At 41.1% G+C, this 17,148-nt stretch overlaps 1 protein-coding gene across 2 annotated transcripts in view; it reads right to left on the bottom strand.

Moving 5' to 3' along the window:
- The window catches only part of FAM160A1 (family with sequence similarity 160 member A1), a 360,515-nt gene that overhangs the window by 15,339 nt on the left and 328,028 nt on the right, over nucleotides 1-17,148 (bottom strand). For both annotated transcript variants that reach the window (XM_023505946.2, XM_023505947.2), the window contains 4 exons: nucleotides 14,713-14,903; nucleotides 8,569-9,663; nucleotides 3,073-3,251; nucleotides 1,066-1,204 (listed from right to left, as the gene is read on the bottom strand). In XM_023505946.2, the coding sequence (XP_023361714.1) occupies nucleotides 1,066-1,204; nucleotides 3,073-3,251; nucleotides 8,569-9,663; nucleotides 14,713-14,903 (1,604 nt within the window). The remainder of the gene's footprint in view (nucleotides 1-1,065; nucleotides 1,205-3,072; nucleotides 3,252-8,568; nucleotides 9,664-14,712; nucleotides 14,904-17,148) is intronic.

The raw sequence follows: 17,148 nt of genomic DNA, 5'->3' as shown, positions 1-17,148 counted from the left end.
ATGGGGCCTTCTCACGGTGGGCACGGGCTGCAGCACCGCCACGGCGAGTCTGCACCAGATGCGGGAGAACGATGAAGGCTCCTCCTTCTGCGAGGGCCAACACGCCACCATTGCCGGAGCGAGATCGCAGCAGGGGCAAAAGGCAGCCGGCGGCAAAGGCCCCAGAACCAAGGGGAGGAGAAAGGGGCAAAAGGCAGCCACCTGGCAAAGGCCCCAGAACCAAGGAGATGAGAAAGGGGCAAAAGGCAGCCAGCCGGCAAAGGCCCCAGAACCAAGGGGAGGAGAAAGGGGCAAAAGGCAACCAGCGGCAAAGGCCCCAGAACCAAGGGGAAGAGAAAGGGGCAAAAGGCAGCCAGCCGGCAAAGGCCCCAGAACCAAGGGGAGGAGAAAGGGGCAAAAGGCAGCCACATGACAAAGGCCCCAGAACCAAGGGGAGGAGAAAGGGGCAAAAGGCAGCCACATGACAAAGGCCCCAGAACCAAGGGGAGGAGAAAGGGGCAAAAGGCAGCCAGCCAACAAAGGCCCCAGAACCAAGGGGAGAGAAAGGGGCAAAAGGCAGCCACATGACAAAGGCCCCAGAACCAAGGGGAGGAGAAAGGGGCAAAGGCAGCCAGCCAACAAAGGCCCCAGAACCAAGGGGAGGAGAAAGGGGCAAAAGGCAGCCACATGACAAAGGCCCCAGAACCAAGGGGAGGAGAAAGGGGCAAAAGGTACCCAGCCAGCAAAGGCCCCAGAACCAAGGGGAGGAGAAAGGGGCAAAAGGCAGCCACATGGCAAAGGCCCCAGAACCAAGGGGAGGAGAAAGGGGCAAAAGGCAGCCACATGGCAAAGGCCCCAGAACCAAGGGGAGGAGAAAGGGGCAAAAGGCAGCCACATGACAAAGGCCCCAGAACCAAGGGGAGGAGAAAGGGGCAAAAGGCAGCCAGCGGCAAAGGCCCAAGAACCAAGGGGAGGAGAAAGGGGCAAAAGGCACCCAGTGGCAAAGGCCCCAGAACCAAGGGGAGGAGAAAGGGGCAAAAGGCAACATTTCCCCTGAACACCCTTGAGGAAATAATAATGGATTACCTTTGGTTATTTCCTCGTTGGTCATGGCAGACATGTCCACTCGGAAAAGCAGGTACTGCTGGGCTTGTATAAGAAGGCCTGGGAAATCTCTCTCTATGGAGGCAAACTGCTCGATTTTGTTTTTCACAGATGCGAGGACCTGCCCCAAACAATGAGAGGAAGAAGAATAAATGGTACCTCCTTCAAAAGGGCCTTCCTCAGACCCCTACTGCTCCTACCAAGCCTTCTTTGGGACTCTCTTACAAATACGATGGCAAAGCTTGAAGTGACCTGCAAGGCCCTGCTGTACCCCCTCATTTTAAGATAAAAGTGACTCAAGTCCAAAGAGCTATTCTATGATTAACCCAAGATCATTGGACATTCTGTTTTGAATTATCTTCATGAACAAGCCTGACTCCTTAATATATTAGATTATATGTTTCTTGAGGACCTTTCCATCTTTTTCTCTGTGCCAGAGCTTTGCACATAGGATATGATTAACATGTTTGCTAGCCACAAGTGTTCCCTATGAGAATACCGCTCCACGTATTTCCTTTTTGTCCATTCTTCCCATGGACATGTGAGTTTCTCTTTGAGAGCGTGTCCCAGTTTTGGGTACAGTGAATGTTTTATTGCTTCTTTTCTTATAGTATCATTTTATGAAATTTCTTTTACTTTGAGGGAGAAAAACATTTGTTAGTTGCATTAATTCTTTTTTTAGTTTAGTTATTTTTAATACATTTGTAATGCATTATATTATATAATGTAATATATAAGTGTAATATAACATAAATGTATAATACATTTAATATGTAATAATTTATGAATTATATTGGGAGAGAAAAATCAAAGCAAAAGGAGAAAACCATGGGAGAAAGAAAAAAAAAACAGAAAAAAGAAGTGAATATAATATGTGTTGATTTACATTCAGTCTCCTTGGTTCTTTCTCTGGTTACAGATGGTATTTTCTGTCCAAAGTCTATTGAGATTGTTTTGGATCACTGAACTCCTGAGAAGAACCAAGCCTTTCATAGTTGATCATAGCACATTTAGTTGCATTAATTCAATAAGTATTCAGTGCCTACTACATGCAGACACAGAGAGAACAAAAATGAGACTTTGTTCTCAATAGCTTACATTCTACTGGGGAGGACACATTCATGCACAAATAAATTCAAAGTATATAGAAAAATGGATGAAGTGATTTTACAAAGGAGAGGAATGGAAGGAACCAGAATGGCCTCCTCAAGGAGATAGGGCTTGAACTGTGCTCTGAAAGAAGTGAGGGCCCTTCCTCTATGTCATATTCTAGACCTGAGGAACCATTTTTGGCAAGCTGAGGATGGAACATCATTCACAGAGAATATGTCAGGATCAGAGAATCCTAAAGGAGAACCAAGAACCAAGACTGAGAAAGAAAACTTGGGAGAGACTTTAAATCCCAAGTTGAGTAATTTTATCCTAGAGGCAAAAGGGAATCACTGAAAAAGATCTGTGTCAGGGTGACATAGTGGGATCTGTGCTTTGGGGAACAGTCAATAAACATTTATTAAGCTCCTACTATGTAACAGCAAAGAGAAAGACAGTCCCTGCTCTCAAAGGGCTTCCAATCTGACGGGAATGCTCTAGGAAGACCAGCTGTGTGGAGGGCAGGAGGGGGAAGAGATGCCAGAAGCAGGGCCATGACCCTGCAAATCAACTACAGCATTCTGATGCTCTCACTTGGGACAGCACTTGGGATGAGGGCCCACCGTGTTCCTTTTAAAATATCTGGATTTTCTTCATAGCACAATCTCCAGAACATGAAATCAAATGAAGAGCTGCAGTTTATGTAGGGGTTTCCTCTGTGAGACCAGTCTAATCAGGGCAGAAAAGCAAAGGAAGGAGAATAAGGAATAATGACAAATTTGTATGGATGAAGGGAAATAAAAATAAATGAAGTGGGGAGGGAAGAGAAAGGGAGGGGATGCTCTCACAAATTAGCTGCCAGAGCAAGCAGCAGGTGCAAATGGAAGCCAGAAAACATACCTGATACAAGGATCGAACACTGGGCTGAAAGACCATGTTGGTATTGAGCAAGAAAGAGCGGAGGAGGGGCTGGGGGTAGCTGGCTAGTTGAGTAATGATCCCAATAAGCAGCAAATTAACATGCAAGGAGTTCTCCAGCATGTTCTCCAATTTCGACAGCACCACGCTGATAAATGGTCCTGCAGGAAAAACAAAAACACTTGGATATTAGCTACCTGTGCGTTTTTTCCCCCGCTCCCCCTTGCAACTAGGGTAGCCATTGGGAAAAGAATCCTGAGAGTCTTCTAAGGTCGATTCAGACTCCACACAGGAAAATGAAACATGACTGCCGTTCCCACCCAATCATTACAAAAACATGGTAGTCATAAGATTACCCACTGTAGCAGCTTCCACGTAGCAAATTGTAAATTGTGGTGGTCATAAAAAATAATCAGGCAGGGCAGATAATTGTAAAATAAGGAGGCAGCACATTTCTTTAGACTGGAATCTCCCCAAAACACAGACCCGGCCTTGCCACTCCCCAGGCTCAGGAATAACAGCGGGTCCCTCTTGCCGCCATTGTTTGGTATTTATAGCTTTTCACAGCGTGGGTCCAAGCTTCTTTTCCATCTTTACTGCCCAACCTTTCACATTAAGCCCTCTAAGTTCCAGACAGACTGGCCTGGCTACTCTTTGCTAAACTTCAACATATCAAAAAGTAGAATTCATTGCGATCAAAGAAGATCATTGATCACAAAATAGATAATTTTGATTATATTAAGTTAAAAAGGTTTTGTACAAACAAAACTAATGCAGACAAGATTAGAAGGGAAGCAATAAACTGGGAAAACATTTTTAATAGTCAAAGGTTCTGATAAAGACCTCATTTCTAAAATATATAGAGAATTGACCCACATTTATAAGAATTCAAGTCATTCTCCAATTGATAAATGGTCAAAGAATATGAACAGACAATTTTCAGATGATGAAATTGAAACCATCTCTAGTCATATGAAAAGATGCTCAAAAGCAGAATTCATTAGTCTCTCCCCAAAACCCAACTCCTTTTTCCAATCATTTTTATTTCCAGAGAAGGTACCACTCTGCCTCCAGCATCTGTTTTATAACCTCAATATCCTCAATTCTTCCTCATTGTCCCTCACTCCATCTTTTCATTCAGTGACTCAATCTTGCCATTTTTACTTCCACCATCCTCTCTATTCTCTCAATTCACACATACACAACCTTAAATCACTCCTTCTCCTCAATCATCACCACAGCCTATTACTTGGTCTCCCTGTCTCAAATTTCTCCAAGCTCCAGGCCATCCTCCATAAAACTGCCAAAGCCATTCTTTTTAAGCACAGATTTGACCATTTCATTGCCACATTCAAAAGTTCTGGGGGTATTCTATTGTCTCTTAAGATAAAAAATAAATTACTCTGACTTTCAAAGGACTTCACAAGGAGGCAAATTTATCTTTCCAACTTCATTATACATTCATTTTCTTTCTGCATTCCCTGATCCAGGCAAAATGGCCTTTTTAATTCCTTACATACAGCTTCCTAATTCCCATCTCCAACTCTTTGAACTGACCATCCTCACTGATGGAATATCTTCCTTCTTTCCCAATCCATACCCCCAAATTACTTTGATTTGTATATTTGCGTACAAGTAGGAACTAAATTTCCTTTTTAAAACCTTTATTCCTGGGACTTAACATCCTTACTTTGCTTTTTTTCTTTTTTTTTCTTTTTTCATTTCCAATCTAAGCTTTCATCCCTATGGGCAATTCCAAGTATAAAAATTTCCTTCACCAATGGAGATCCACAAATTCAACTATAACTCATAGTCTCGGAAAAATGCTTGAGACACTGAGAGAGAAATAGTTACTTGTGTATGGTCACAGTCCTGTGGCAGACACTCAAACTTAAACCTCCCTGATGTTAAGGTCAACCTTCCAGCCACTGCCAAGCTGCCTCTCCCCTCAGTTAGGGCTTCATAAAACCTTGTTCAATTAAATGGAATCGTACTGATCTCTTGCATTCAAGTTCTTTTCATGATACTGCTAAGCATGGAATACGTTAAAATGCACCTTGAGCAGCCAGTGGAGTTTTGAGATGCTTAAGGATTTCTATATGCCTGAAAAACAATATTAATCCTCTACTAAATGAGCCAAAAAACCAAGCCAAGGGGGAAGGGCCTGAGGTCATACATCATCACAGTGAAAGAAGAGAAGAAATTTGCTGTTCTCATTTTGGCATTGATGAATTCTAAGGTCAGAAAGAATGACATCTCACAAGCCTGTTCAGCACTATAAAATCAGTGGGACTACAAAACCAAGACATTAAGAAGAAGAAGAAGAAAAAGAAGTTTCCACTCATTTGTAGCAGAATAAAACTAGTACATTTTATGAAGCCCAAGTTCACTCAAGACGGGGAAAATCATGAAAGAAAAGATTTAGCATCAACAAAATTACTTGTAGAAGTTTTAGATTTTCGCTATCAAAATGTCACAGTAAATAACAGTAATAAGGATTTGTGGGCTTGGTTTTTCAGCTTAGCTATTGATGACACCCCCTAAACCACAATGTTATTTGTAATGAAAGCATATAAGATTTGATGAATGGGAGAGTCTTAAGAAGAATGGGGCAACATTAATATGAGTTTAAGAAAATGAAAACAGATTTCATCACTAGATGCTTCCCTCTGCAAGCACTGGGCTATATAAGCTAATAAAACCCCTCAAATGAAACAGAAGCAGTCTATTAAAAACAAACACCATAAAATTTAAAAGGAAAAAAATTAAAAAAAAAAAACTGTAGCCTAAAGCCTGTACCGAGAAAGGCATGAAACTGAGTGATGGAAATGTTTATTCCTTTCAGGGATATGTGGAGTTGCTCGTAGAAATTTTAAAAACCTGGATTCCATAAATAAAAGGGACACTCCAATAATAATCCATATTTCTTTTGGTCTTAAAAATTTACAAAATGTTTTCTTCAAAACAATGCTGATGCTATTCCTCTACTTAAGAAGCTTCAGTGAACCCCCCCCTCCCCTTACCTCTACAATAAGATAAATTCCTTCCTCTGGCATATAACAACTTTCACAATGTGGTTCCAAACTATTTTTCTTATTCCACATGAATCCTCACAAACCCTCCATTTCAGTCAAATTGACCTTCCTGGTGTTCCCTATATACAACAATCCCTCTCCCACATTTGCTTTGCATAAGTCAGGCCCCTCAAACAGGGAATGTTCTGTCTCCTGAAATAGCTAGGTCTCAATTCAAATGCCAATTTCTAAGGAAAATCTCTCTTGATTTTCCCAGTTTTTAATCCCTTTTCTCTTCCTCCTCCTCCTCTTCCAAAAGGAAAGAAGGAAGGAAAGGAGGGAGGGAGGGAGAAAGGAGGGAGGGAAGGAAGGAGAGGTGGGGGATCCACAGGCTCCATCAGACCATCAGACCAAGAGGATCATGACAATAAAAAGGGTTATGAACTCCTGTTTTATATTAATTTGAAAGGGCTCAAAATACTCCATACTTTGCTAACTCCTAACCCTTAAGTACTGCCATGGGAAGGATAAGTCTGGCCCTATCACCTGCTGTTCCTCAAAAGAGATCTACCTCCCCCTTCCCAACTTGTGCTACCCAGGAATCTGAGCCCACTTCTCCATTTCAATATCCCCAGATTTTGTGTTTTAAGTCGCATTTAATGGTATTTTCTTTAGGATGTAACCTTAAAATTCATGTAGAGTCATCATAGAATTTATCTTTTATTTCCTGTATTCTCACCACATCCAAATGTGAAGTTTCTGACAAAGATATCACTTGAACGTAACGCATCTTTGACAGCGATATTAATGGATATCTATTTTTAGTAATGAATTTGGAGTTAAGTTTGCTGATCCCCAAAATGCTGCCTCCATAGACTCTCCACCACCACCTGTTGGCAGAGTAAATGGGGATGCGCAAAGAGAAGAAATCATTAGGAAACAGGAAGACTAATGGCATCCGTTCATTCTTTTGGTACATAGTTAATAGATGGAGAGAGAAGACAGATAATGAGCATATGTAATTCTAGGGGAAGATGTCAAAAGAGGAAATTTAAAAAAACATAATGGACAGACACATAAAGTTTCATAAATATTTTCAGAAAATAGAAAGATCTATCTCTATGTGTGTATATAGATATATGCAGGTCTTTGAAGGGGAGGAGAGGAAGAGAAAGAGGGAGGAGAGGGAGAGAAAAAGAGAGAACAGGTGCAAGAAAGAGAGAGAGAGGGAGAGAAGGAGAGGAAGAGAGAAGTTGAGGAGAAGAAGAGAGAAGGAAGGAGAGGGAGAGAAAAAGAGGGAGATGGAGGGAGGGAAGGTAGAGAAAAAAGAAGGAAGGGGAAGGGAGAGGGAAAAAGAGAAAGGGAGAGAGGAAGGGAAAGAAAGAGAAAGAGGAGGGAAAGAGGGAGTGAGAAAGAGAAGAAGGGAAAGAGGGAGAGAGAGAGGAGAGAAAAAAAAAGAGAGGGAACGAGTATGTGTGTATGTACAATGGTAGAAGGCTGTCCTCAGTCAGGAAGGCTTGGGTCCAAGACCCTCCCCTGACACACACTAGCTGTGTGACCCTGGAAGTTGACTGACTTTTCACCACTTTAAGCAATTCTCTCAGAATATAATCTGTAGAAAAGCCATTAGCCTCCACAGGTAGAGGGAGTTTCCTCCCTATAAAAATGAAACCCCAGGTCCAAATATCCCAGACCAACAACTCTAAACATGTCACCGCCCAGAGAACGAGACAACAAAGTCGGCCGTCACTCCCTATGTTACCCAAGGTTCCCCGGCCCGTGAGTGCAGACACAGGGACCGCATTTCCCAGGGCTGCTCCCCCACTCAGGCTCAGCCGAGGATCCCGGAGAGCCCCGGGCTGAGAAGTTCACCCTTGGCCGGCCTCTCAGAAGGGAAACGGCTGAATTGAGCTGAGCTGGTCCTCGGGCAAGGGCCGCGCTTGGTCTGCCTCGTGGGGCACTGTACTTGAAGCCTTTCCAGAAGAGTGGGACCTGCCTGCGAATTTGCACTTCACGGGAATAGCCTTGAGGAAATGCTATTAAACCAGAACCAATGTCTTTTGGAATATAATCCAGCTATTCGAAAGTCCCTTCCAGCCACAAGTGCTCTGATCCCATATTAATGTCAGCTATTGTCATCACTTCTATTTAAAGATCAAACATCCTGCTGCTTCATTTTATTTGCCATTGTGAAGGATAAGACTATTTAAATGTACCATTTTATTGTAGAAAAGGAAGTTTGTGTATGTAAATTTTTATTTGGTTTTATGTTTTCTGATGAAGAAATTAAAAGCAAGATTTTAGTCCTAAAGAGAGAGATTCTCCTAAATAATACCACAAGATTCCTTCCTCCTAGTGTTGACTCAATGAACCACACTCTTACTCTATCTTCCCTTATGCTCCTACCCAACACACATCATTATTCCAAAAAAAAACGCAGCGCCAAAGTTGCTGAAATCTTCACCTGTAAAAGGGGCCCCTTGTGTCCTCACGTGTCGACTGGGAAAGGGAGTCTGCTCTTTCGTCCCAAATGGGGAAGGCAAGCTTTCTATCGAAGGAGTCTCAGCCACAAAATGCTCAAAGTCATCTTCTTCTTCCTCTTCCTCCTGTTTTTCCTCTGTCTCACTTGTTTCCTCTTCTTCCTTCTTCTCCCCTTCCTCCTCTGGCAAAGGAGGCGAGGGAGCAGGAAGTGGGAAATTTTCTTCCATCAAGCCCTCCGAGCCAGAGTCCAGTTCTTTGATGATTTTCTCATACTGGGTAATGAAATCGTCCCCGTCCGGGTTGGCTGCCATGACACTAGAAACGCGGTCTGCCTCCGGTGGGTCGCCACAGGCTAACTCGGAGATGGACGGAGCGGTCGCCGTGGAAGTGTCCTGGTGGGATTCCTGCTCGGGTTCCTCGCTTGAGTCCATCCTATTTTGTTCTTCCTCAGAATCCAATTGCAGCCGGGGCTCCTCGAGGGGCCCATTGTTCAGGGGGGTCCCTGAGGACTTCGGAGGGTCCCCCTCTGCCCTGTGGCCATCCTGGGCGTCCTTCTCAGCGCAGAGCCGGTAAACCATAACGTCATCCTGAAAGTCGGATTCCTCGATGTAGGAGCCTTTGAACAGCATGATGGCGTTCTTCTTCAGCTCCTGGATGTGCTTGGGGGGCTCGATGGGGACCGGAGGGGCCTGGCTCTCCGGGTCCTGAGAGGGGCTTCCTCCGGCCTGGGTGGACATTCCCGTGTCATAGCTGTCATCCCACTCCAACTCGCTCTGGCTCCTCTCCTTCTTGTGTGTGAGCTGAGGAGGGGGACAGCCGAGGGGCAGCTGCTGGGCCCTCAGCAGGGGGTGGGCCCCGCTTTTATTGTTTTCCTCCTTCAGGCTGGACAGAAAGGTCTCGGGATCAGGGGACTCTCCATCATACAGAGCAGACCAGACCCGGCAGTCCTTCATGCAGTGGCTGATGTTATGATGGGCCTCCCAAAGGTACTGAAGGTAGCTTATGTCCAACGCTTTGCCATACTCCACGATGCAGGCCGATGGGGACACTTCCCCAGGAGGCTTCTGCGCGCCAGCACCTGAAATAAAAGACAGACACAGTTCAAAATAGAATATGAGCCTGTAAAATATATATATAAATACATCCTATAAAAACGTAAAATTTATATTTAAAAAAAATCTGAAAATTAAAGAAAATTAAAAGAAAACTTTTTAATTTAAAAAATTTAAATTTTTTTTTTTAATTTACAAACTTTTTTTTAAAAAGGCTCAACAAGAACAAGTTTTTGCTCACAGGATATGAACCAAGAAGAGATAAAGGACCTGGATGTGGCCATTTGTATGATAAGTTATCAGATGGAAAAAAAATTTACACTGCAAAAAAATTAAATGCTCTCTCAGAATGAGAAATATCTATTTCCTGAGAGTTTTACTGGAAATATGGCTTAGCAAGAGCACAGGCTAGATGTAGAGTCAAGAGGCCTGCAAATGCTTACTCTGTGTTGGTACAAAGTCACTTCCCCTTTCTTTTTCTCTTTCTTTTTTCCCCCCTGAGGCAATTGGGGTTAAGTGACTTGCCCAGGGTCACACAGCTAGGCAGTGTTAAGTGTCTGAGGTTAGATTTGAACTCAGGTCCTCCTGACTTCAGGGCTGGTGCTCTAGCCACTGAGCCACCCAGCTGCCCCCACTTCCCCTTTCTAAGAATAAATTTCTTTCTCTGAAAAATGGGGGGAAGGACAAACAATACTCAATGCCCAGGAGCATTCTGTAAACCTTAAAGTGAAACTAGGATATGTTATATTGTTTGTTTAAGAAGATGTGAGAGATAGTGTGGAATAATCAAGAGAATGTTGGTCTTGGAGTTAAAAGAACCTGAATTCAAAACCTGCCCCTCTTAGATACTAGCTGGGTGGTCTTAGGCAAGCCAAACCCTTTTTGTTCCAGATAACTTTCAGGGGTCCTCAAACTACAGCCCATGGGCCAGATGCAGCTGAGGATGATTATCCCCCTTACCCAGGGTAATGAAGTTTCTTTATTTAAAGGTTTTAAGGTCAAAAACAAAGGTTTTGTTTTTACTATAGTCCGGCCCTCCAACCATCTGAGGGACAATGAACTGGCCCCCTATTTAACAAGTTTGAGGACCCCTGAGTCCTAAAGGGACCAATGGAAGGAGATTCTTCACCTGAAGTTCTTCATACTGATGGAGGAGAGGGAGGAGAAACATAAGATTGCAACAGTATTCTGAAAAAAAAATTAAAAAAGAAAAAAAAAGAAAAAAATAAGAAAAAAAAAAAGAAAAGAAAAGAAAAAAGAAAAAAGGAAAAAAAAAACAGTATTCTGACCTGAGATTTGGGGAAACCAAAGTCTCCCCAAAATTACTTCATGGTCATAAGTAGGTTCTCAGGGAGACTCACTAATGCTACAATATCACAGTCAGTCAATAAGCACTTATTAAGTGTCATGTACTGAGCACAACACAGCAACGAGCACCCTAACACCGCACTGCCACAAACCCATATGGGATTTACTCTGTGTGGTTTGAAAGGGAAGAACATGAAGGTGATGTATTCCCTCGTCCATGTTTTTCTTTTCAGAGCAAGAGAAATTTCTTTCATCTCGACAATTATCCATTTTCTCCAGTGGCACACTACATAATCTTCTGTTTCTTCACCAATAAAACCTTAGTTTCCTCTCCTCCCAACCAAAAATGACTTTTTTTTTAAAGCTTTTTTATTTTCAAAACATTCACAGATAATTTTTCAACACTGAACCTTGTGAAACCTTGTGTTCCAAATTTTCCCCTCCTTGCCCCCATCCCTTCCCCTAGATAGCAGGTAATCCAATATATGTTATAAAATTACATTAACCTTCAAAACAAAACTTCAGACTCATTTGCGCAAGCAGACCTGGACCCCATGCTTAACATAGAGACTTATCCCTTGTGTGACCATTTGTATGGTCACATACATATCAATTACTCTCTAAGGATTCCGTGTAAAATGGGGCCATTAATACTTGCACCACCCACTTTAGGGGGTTGTTACGAGGAAAATGCTTTAAAAACCTTAGGGCACTGTACAAACGTGAGCTCTCACTGATCCATTCTCTTACTGGAAGCTTCTTGAGGGCACACACTGTTCATTTCTGCCTCTGTATCTCCAACTTTTCGGAGAAGCCTGATAAGATATGGAGAGAGCCAGCCTTGGCGATCTCAGTTCAAATACACTGACACATTGGGGCTATGTGATTCTGTGCAGACAGGGTACATTTTCCCCTTGCCCCATTCTAAGACAATAAATCACAAAGTGGTCACAAGAGCCATATTAGAGAAGGAGTTTCCCTCACATTAATGAAATTATCTGTCAGGACAAATAAGCAGTTGGACAGAACAATAGACACAAATGCAGGAAAACCCAAGTTCAAGACATGAGCCTTAGATTCAGACATTTCCCAGCTGGCTAACCTGAGACAAGTCATTTAAGTCCTCTCAGCCTAAGTATTCTCAACTAAAATGGGGCTAATCATAGCCCCTCGCAGGATCACCGAAAGGATGAAATGAGATGAGAGAAGAGAGGCGAGCTCTTGGTAAATCTTACAAGCACTGTTTAAATAGTAGCTATTACTGTAATTACAGTCTCCATCATCCAGTATAATGACTCACATATACTCAGCCTTCAATAAATGCTTCATACACTAGATTGCTGGATTACTAGTTGGCACAAAAATGTGTTACAAAGATGAAATAATTTGCAAAAAAAAAAAAAAAAAAAAAAATCCAGAGAATACTCCAGACTCTTGAGGCTATTTTTCTCCTAGTATCCATATCCTCCTCTGACCTTAAAGTCAGATGTTTGAAGGTGGTAGGTGCATCCATCATGATGCCCTTGTGGCTAGTGTTCGGGACGCATATCCCATAACAATTTTTTTCAGACTCAGAATGATTAACTATAAATATACTGTAAGATATGAAGATTTAAGATGTATCATCATAATAGCAAATTCACTAACTTGCCACTTGCTTACTATAAAATTAATGTCTTGAGGGAAAATTTTTAAAAATAAAAATTTAGCTCCTTCAATAAAAGGTCATTTTCTAGCTTCAAAGAGAGTTGTTTTTAAGCATCAAAAGCAACCTGAATCAGTGCTGAATAGTGAGACCAAAAGTTGTTTTTTTTTCTTTATTTCTTTTTTTTTTCTAAAAACGGGCTCCATTTTTGTAGTATAGAAAGGTAAATGTGAAAAATTAGCAGCTACCAAAGGACATGAAATCCTCTCTGCTTTGTCCAGCAAAATCGATTCGAGAGCAAGTTATCTTCATGTACTACCACACTGAATCACCAAAGAGAAGGAGCGGGTTGGGCTAGATAAGCTCTAAGGTTTAGTTCCTTCTAGCATGACATGCCATGATCCTATCAATCTCCCAGGGCCGGCTGTCACATGGAAATATGCAAAGGCCCAGTGAGGATGGAACAATTTCTAAAAATGCATTTAAGCTGAACATGATGATAACTTTCTCAAGCAGGGGAACCTACTCATAAAGATATTCCATCTTGGGGCTCTTAATCTGTTTGTAAAAGATCCCTTTTGTCAGTCTGGTGAACCCTATGGACCCCGTCTCAGAATAGTGTTTTTTTAATAATTGAAGAAAATGCTAAATTTCAATTAAAGACTAATGAAAATCGACATTTTCTTTCATGGTCCCTCTGGAATTAAGGAATCCAGGTTAAGAACCCCTGATCTAGTTAAGGGTATTCTGTGGAGAATGACATTACAATAAATATATAAGAATCAAAGATTTTAAATTGTTAAAAAAAAAAAAATAGAGGTCAGTTAGTCCCTAGCTTCTTCTTCTTCTTTTTTTGCTGAGGTAACTGGGGTTAAGTTACTTCCTCAGAGTCACACAGCTAGGAAGTGTTAAGTGTCTGAGGCCAGATTTGAACTCAGGTCTTTCTGACTTCAAGACTTCTGCTCTATAGCCTCCAGCTTCTTAAACCGTGGTGTGCAATCCCATATGAGGTATTGTAACTGAATGTGGGGGTTGTGAAATTATGATTTATTAACAGTAGATGCCCTGATCTAGCCCAACTCTCCAGATGAGGAAACTGAAATGACTGGCTCAAGGTGGTACAAGTGGTAAATGTCAAAGGCTGAAATTCTTTGTATCAAATAAAGGAAGAAAGGGAGGGAGGGAGGAGAGAAAGAAGGATGGGAGAAAAGGAGGGAGGGAGAGAAAAAGTAAGGAAAGAAGGAAGGAAGGGAGCAAGAGAGGAAGGGAGCAAGAGAGGGAGGGAGCAAGGGAGAGAGGAAGAGAGAGAGGAGGGAAGTATACATTGAAGAGGCATTGCCTAAATTCAGGCTGATAAAGAATAATGTTAAGCTAACTAGGTAGAGAAAAGATATAAGTACAGATAAATATAGATATAGAAAACATAGATATGGATATGGGCATATAGAGATAGATATAGATATAATTCACAGAGTTGCACTTTCAATTCCTAAAACCAACCAACCAAAGCACAAATACATTATTCCACCCACCTGAGCAGATCGAGGATGTCACATATTTAATCTGTATATTATGAATTTGGTCAGTCAAAATGAATGGCTCTATATTAAGTATTTCTAGAAAATGCAGTATATATTAAGCACTTACATCCACACTGTACCAAACACGGCATCTGCCATCTTTCTTTTCATATATTTAAAGCTTTATGACTACATATTAGGAGTCAAGCCATATGCAGTCAGGCTATCAAGAGCTTCAGTATGGTCTAATTACATGAATATTTGGATATTACATGAATAAACAAACTTGGTTTTGGAGACATAATGCAATAATACCCCTTTCCATTTCTGATTCCAAAGGAACCACTTGGAATCCTCCTTAAAATAAAGATGTATAAGCAATACATAAGGAAGGCCTCTTTTTATTCGGTGCTAATTACCAAGGGTATATAATTCATGAAGAGGAAGCACAATCCCAAATTAGACACTCATAAGGTGAAGAAACAGCCTTCATCTGTTTGGATTTATGATATAATGCTTTGTGCACCCAGCAACAGACATCCCATAGACAAAGAAGAGTGTGGATACTCTTTGTTTCAAGACATTTCCAAGCAAATTCCCACCTGAGTCATTGTGCATGAACTTGGACCAAAGGATGTAGTCCCTTTCCTGGTTCCCAAGAGTCAGGGTGATGCCACTGGAGCAGCACACGGGGGTCAGAGCAAGCAGCTTAGCAGCAGAAACAGAATAACAATCTCTCTCTTTCACTGCCCACCTTTGACTCATCATCATGTGATTGCATGGGATTAGGTACCTGAAAGAATAATTATATGTCCATTAATCCAAAGTAATGGTTCTTTTCAGCCAAAGGAATGCCCAATGCTTCATTAATACTAGCAGCTGATGGGCACTCCATCCCTAGGGTTGGCAGACAATGCTGATGGGAGGGCTCCATCGTGTCTTGGATCAGCTTCCATATTTCCTGCTGGCAAAAAAAGCAACATAAGGTCCAAGACCCCACTGGAAGTGCTGCTGGGTGCTCCCACATCACAAGAGAAGTTTTAGGGGATTTCCAAAACCCGTACCAGTCCAAACCTGGACATTTCAAGCTAAAACACATACAATGCAACTTGGGAACGCTGCAGGTAAACTTGCTTAGCAGAGTGACTTCCTTAATGAGAAAATTTACAGTAAATACAATGGCATTCGTCTAAGGAAGGACATGGAGAAGATAGTGTACTGGGTTCTAAGAGTGTCTATTCTTGATGCTCTGATATGGAGACAGTTATAGCAGAATAAAAAGCTGGTTGGCTCATGATTACACTTTAAGAGGAAAGGAGTCTTAGAGATAATTATTAGTTCATCTTTTCTTCATTTGACAGATAAAGAAACTGAGACCAAGAAAATTTTGTCAATGCTGACCCAAGTAATAAGTAACAAAACCAAGATTTGAATCCTAGACCAAAACTAATCCTCTTTCCACTTTCTGGCTTTTAATTAAGATTACAAAACTATGTGCATCCAGGCAGGTCCTTTCATTCCCTGAATCTATTTCCTCCTCTTTAAAATAAGGATATGAAGACATATTTTGCCCCTACATCATAGAATTATTATGAGGAAAATGCTTCACAAACCTTAAGAGCTAAAGAATTATAAGTTGTAAGTGCATATATATATATGCAAAGTCTTACATTTTCCCGGACAGCCAATTTAAGAAAGAAAAAAATCCAAAACCCTGAGCAGAAAAGTCTAATTTAACTAAAATCTCTCAAGTCACTGGAATAATTTTATCCTCAAGTCTACTTCCAGGAAAAAGGAACTTCTCACTAAACCAAAAAAAAAATTATCAAGGATTTCATTTTAATAAAGGAAAAGCTTCAAGGTCACATCTGGAGATCCATTTACATCCTATGTGAAGGATGGATGTAGAGAGTGGAGCAACAGCTTTATACCCAGAACAAACTTCAAAATGAAACCATTGTAGCAGTGCAAGATCCTCAATGTTTTAAAAAAAAGTTCTGATTTCTTTCATTATGCTCTAGTTACTAAGTTAGGAAAGTGAAAAGGCAACATCATGCTGGGCAGAAAGTCCTGTACAGAGGCAGGGAGATGTGGGGAGAATTCTAGCTCTGGCTATTTACTGTCTATGTGAACTTCCCTCTCTGAACTTCAGATTCCTCAACTATAAAGGGAGACCTTGACTTTATATGGGCCCCAGAGTCCTTTCTCTACTTCAAGACAAAATAATTTAGTATATTTTAAACAACCAAAAAGGTTGCACTACTAGCCTAAGAAACTTCAGTTAACCATAGATTTTTATTATGATCGTTATTCATAAGCAAGCATTTATTAAGCACTTAATATGTTCCGGACAATGTGTTAGGCACAATAAAAACTGCATCCATCTGTGTAACTGTACAAAGAAAACTTAATATAATAACAGCAGGAGAGCAACTTCTCTCGTAATCATTTCTATCTCAAGTAATTTCATTTTTTATGACAAATGATGAGAATGAGACAATAATTTCAAAACTATCAAAATATATGAAGACCTAGCAAAAAGAAATCAAAACCTCATATGGAAATAGGATAGAATACTATCCATATATCATCCAATTTACCCTGTTGGGTACTGAAATTGTCCAGAAGATGCTTCCTGTAAGTCCAGAGAAGAGTTTATGTGGTAATACTTTAACTCAATAACAAAGGCTTTTATTTTATACAACTATGCCACAGACAACAGCTCAGCTTCTTAAATTGTAGTCTTGAATCCATTTAAGGTCTCACAACCGAATGTGAGGGTTACAAAATTATGATTTATTATCAGCAAATGTTTGATTTGTATACCTATTTTATATACCTATTTCCCTGGGATCACATAAAAATTTCTCAGGTGAAAAGAGGTTGTGAGTGGAAAAAGTTTAAGAAGCCCTGGTACACTACAGAACATTAAATACAAAAGAATAATAGCAGGATAGTGCTTTAGACCACATTGTTTTCCATTTGAATGCCATCAAAAAAGAAGAAAAAAACAAAGTACAAAATAATAAAATGCTTTT

Source organism: Sarcophilus harrisii, chromosome 6, assembly GCF_902635505.1.
Source record: "Sarcophilus harrisii chromosome 6, mSarHar1.11, whole genome shotgun sequence".
Taxonomy (NCBI): domain Eukaryota; kingdom Metazoa; phylum Chordata; class Mammalia; order Dasyuromorphia; family Dasyuridae; genus Sarcophilus; species Sarcophilus harrisii.
The sequence above is the reverse complement of the archived record's forward strand: the minus strand, read 5'-3'. Positions and strand labels throughout refer to the sequence as shown.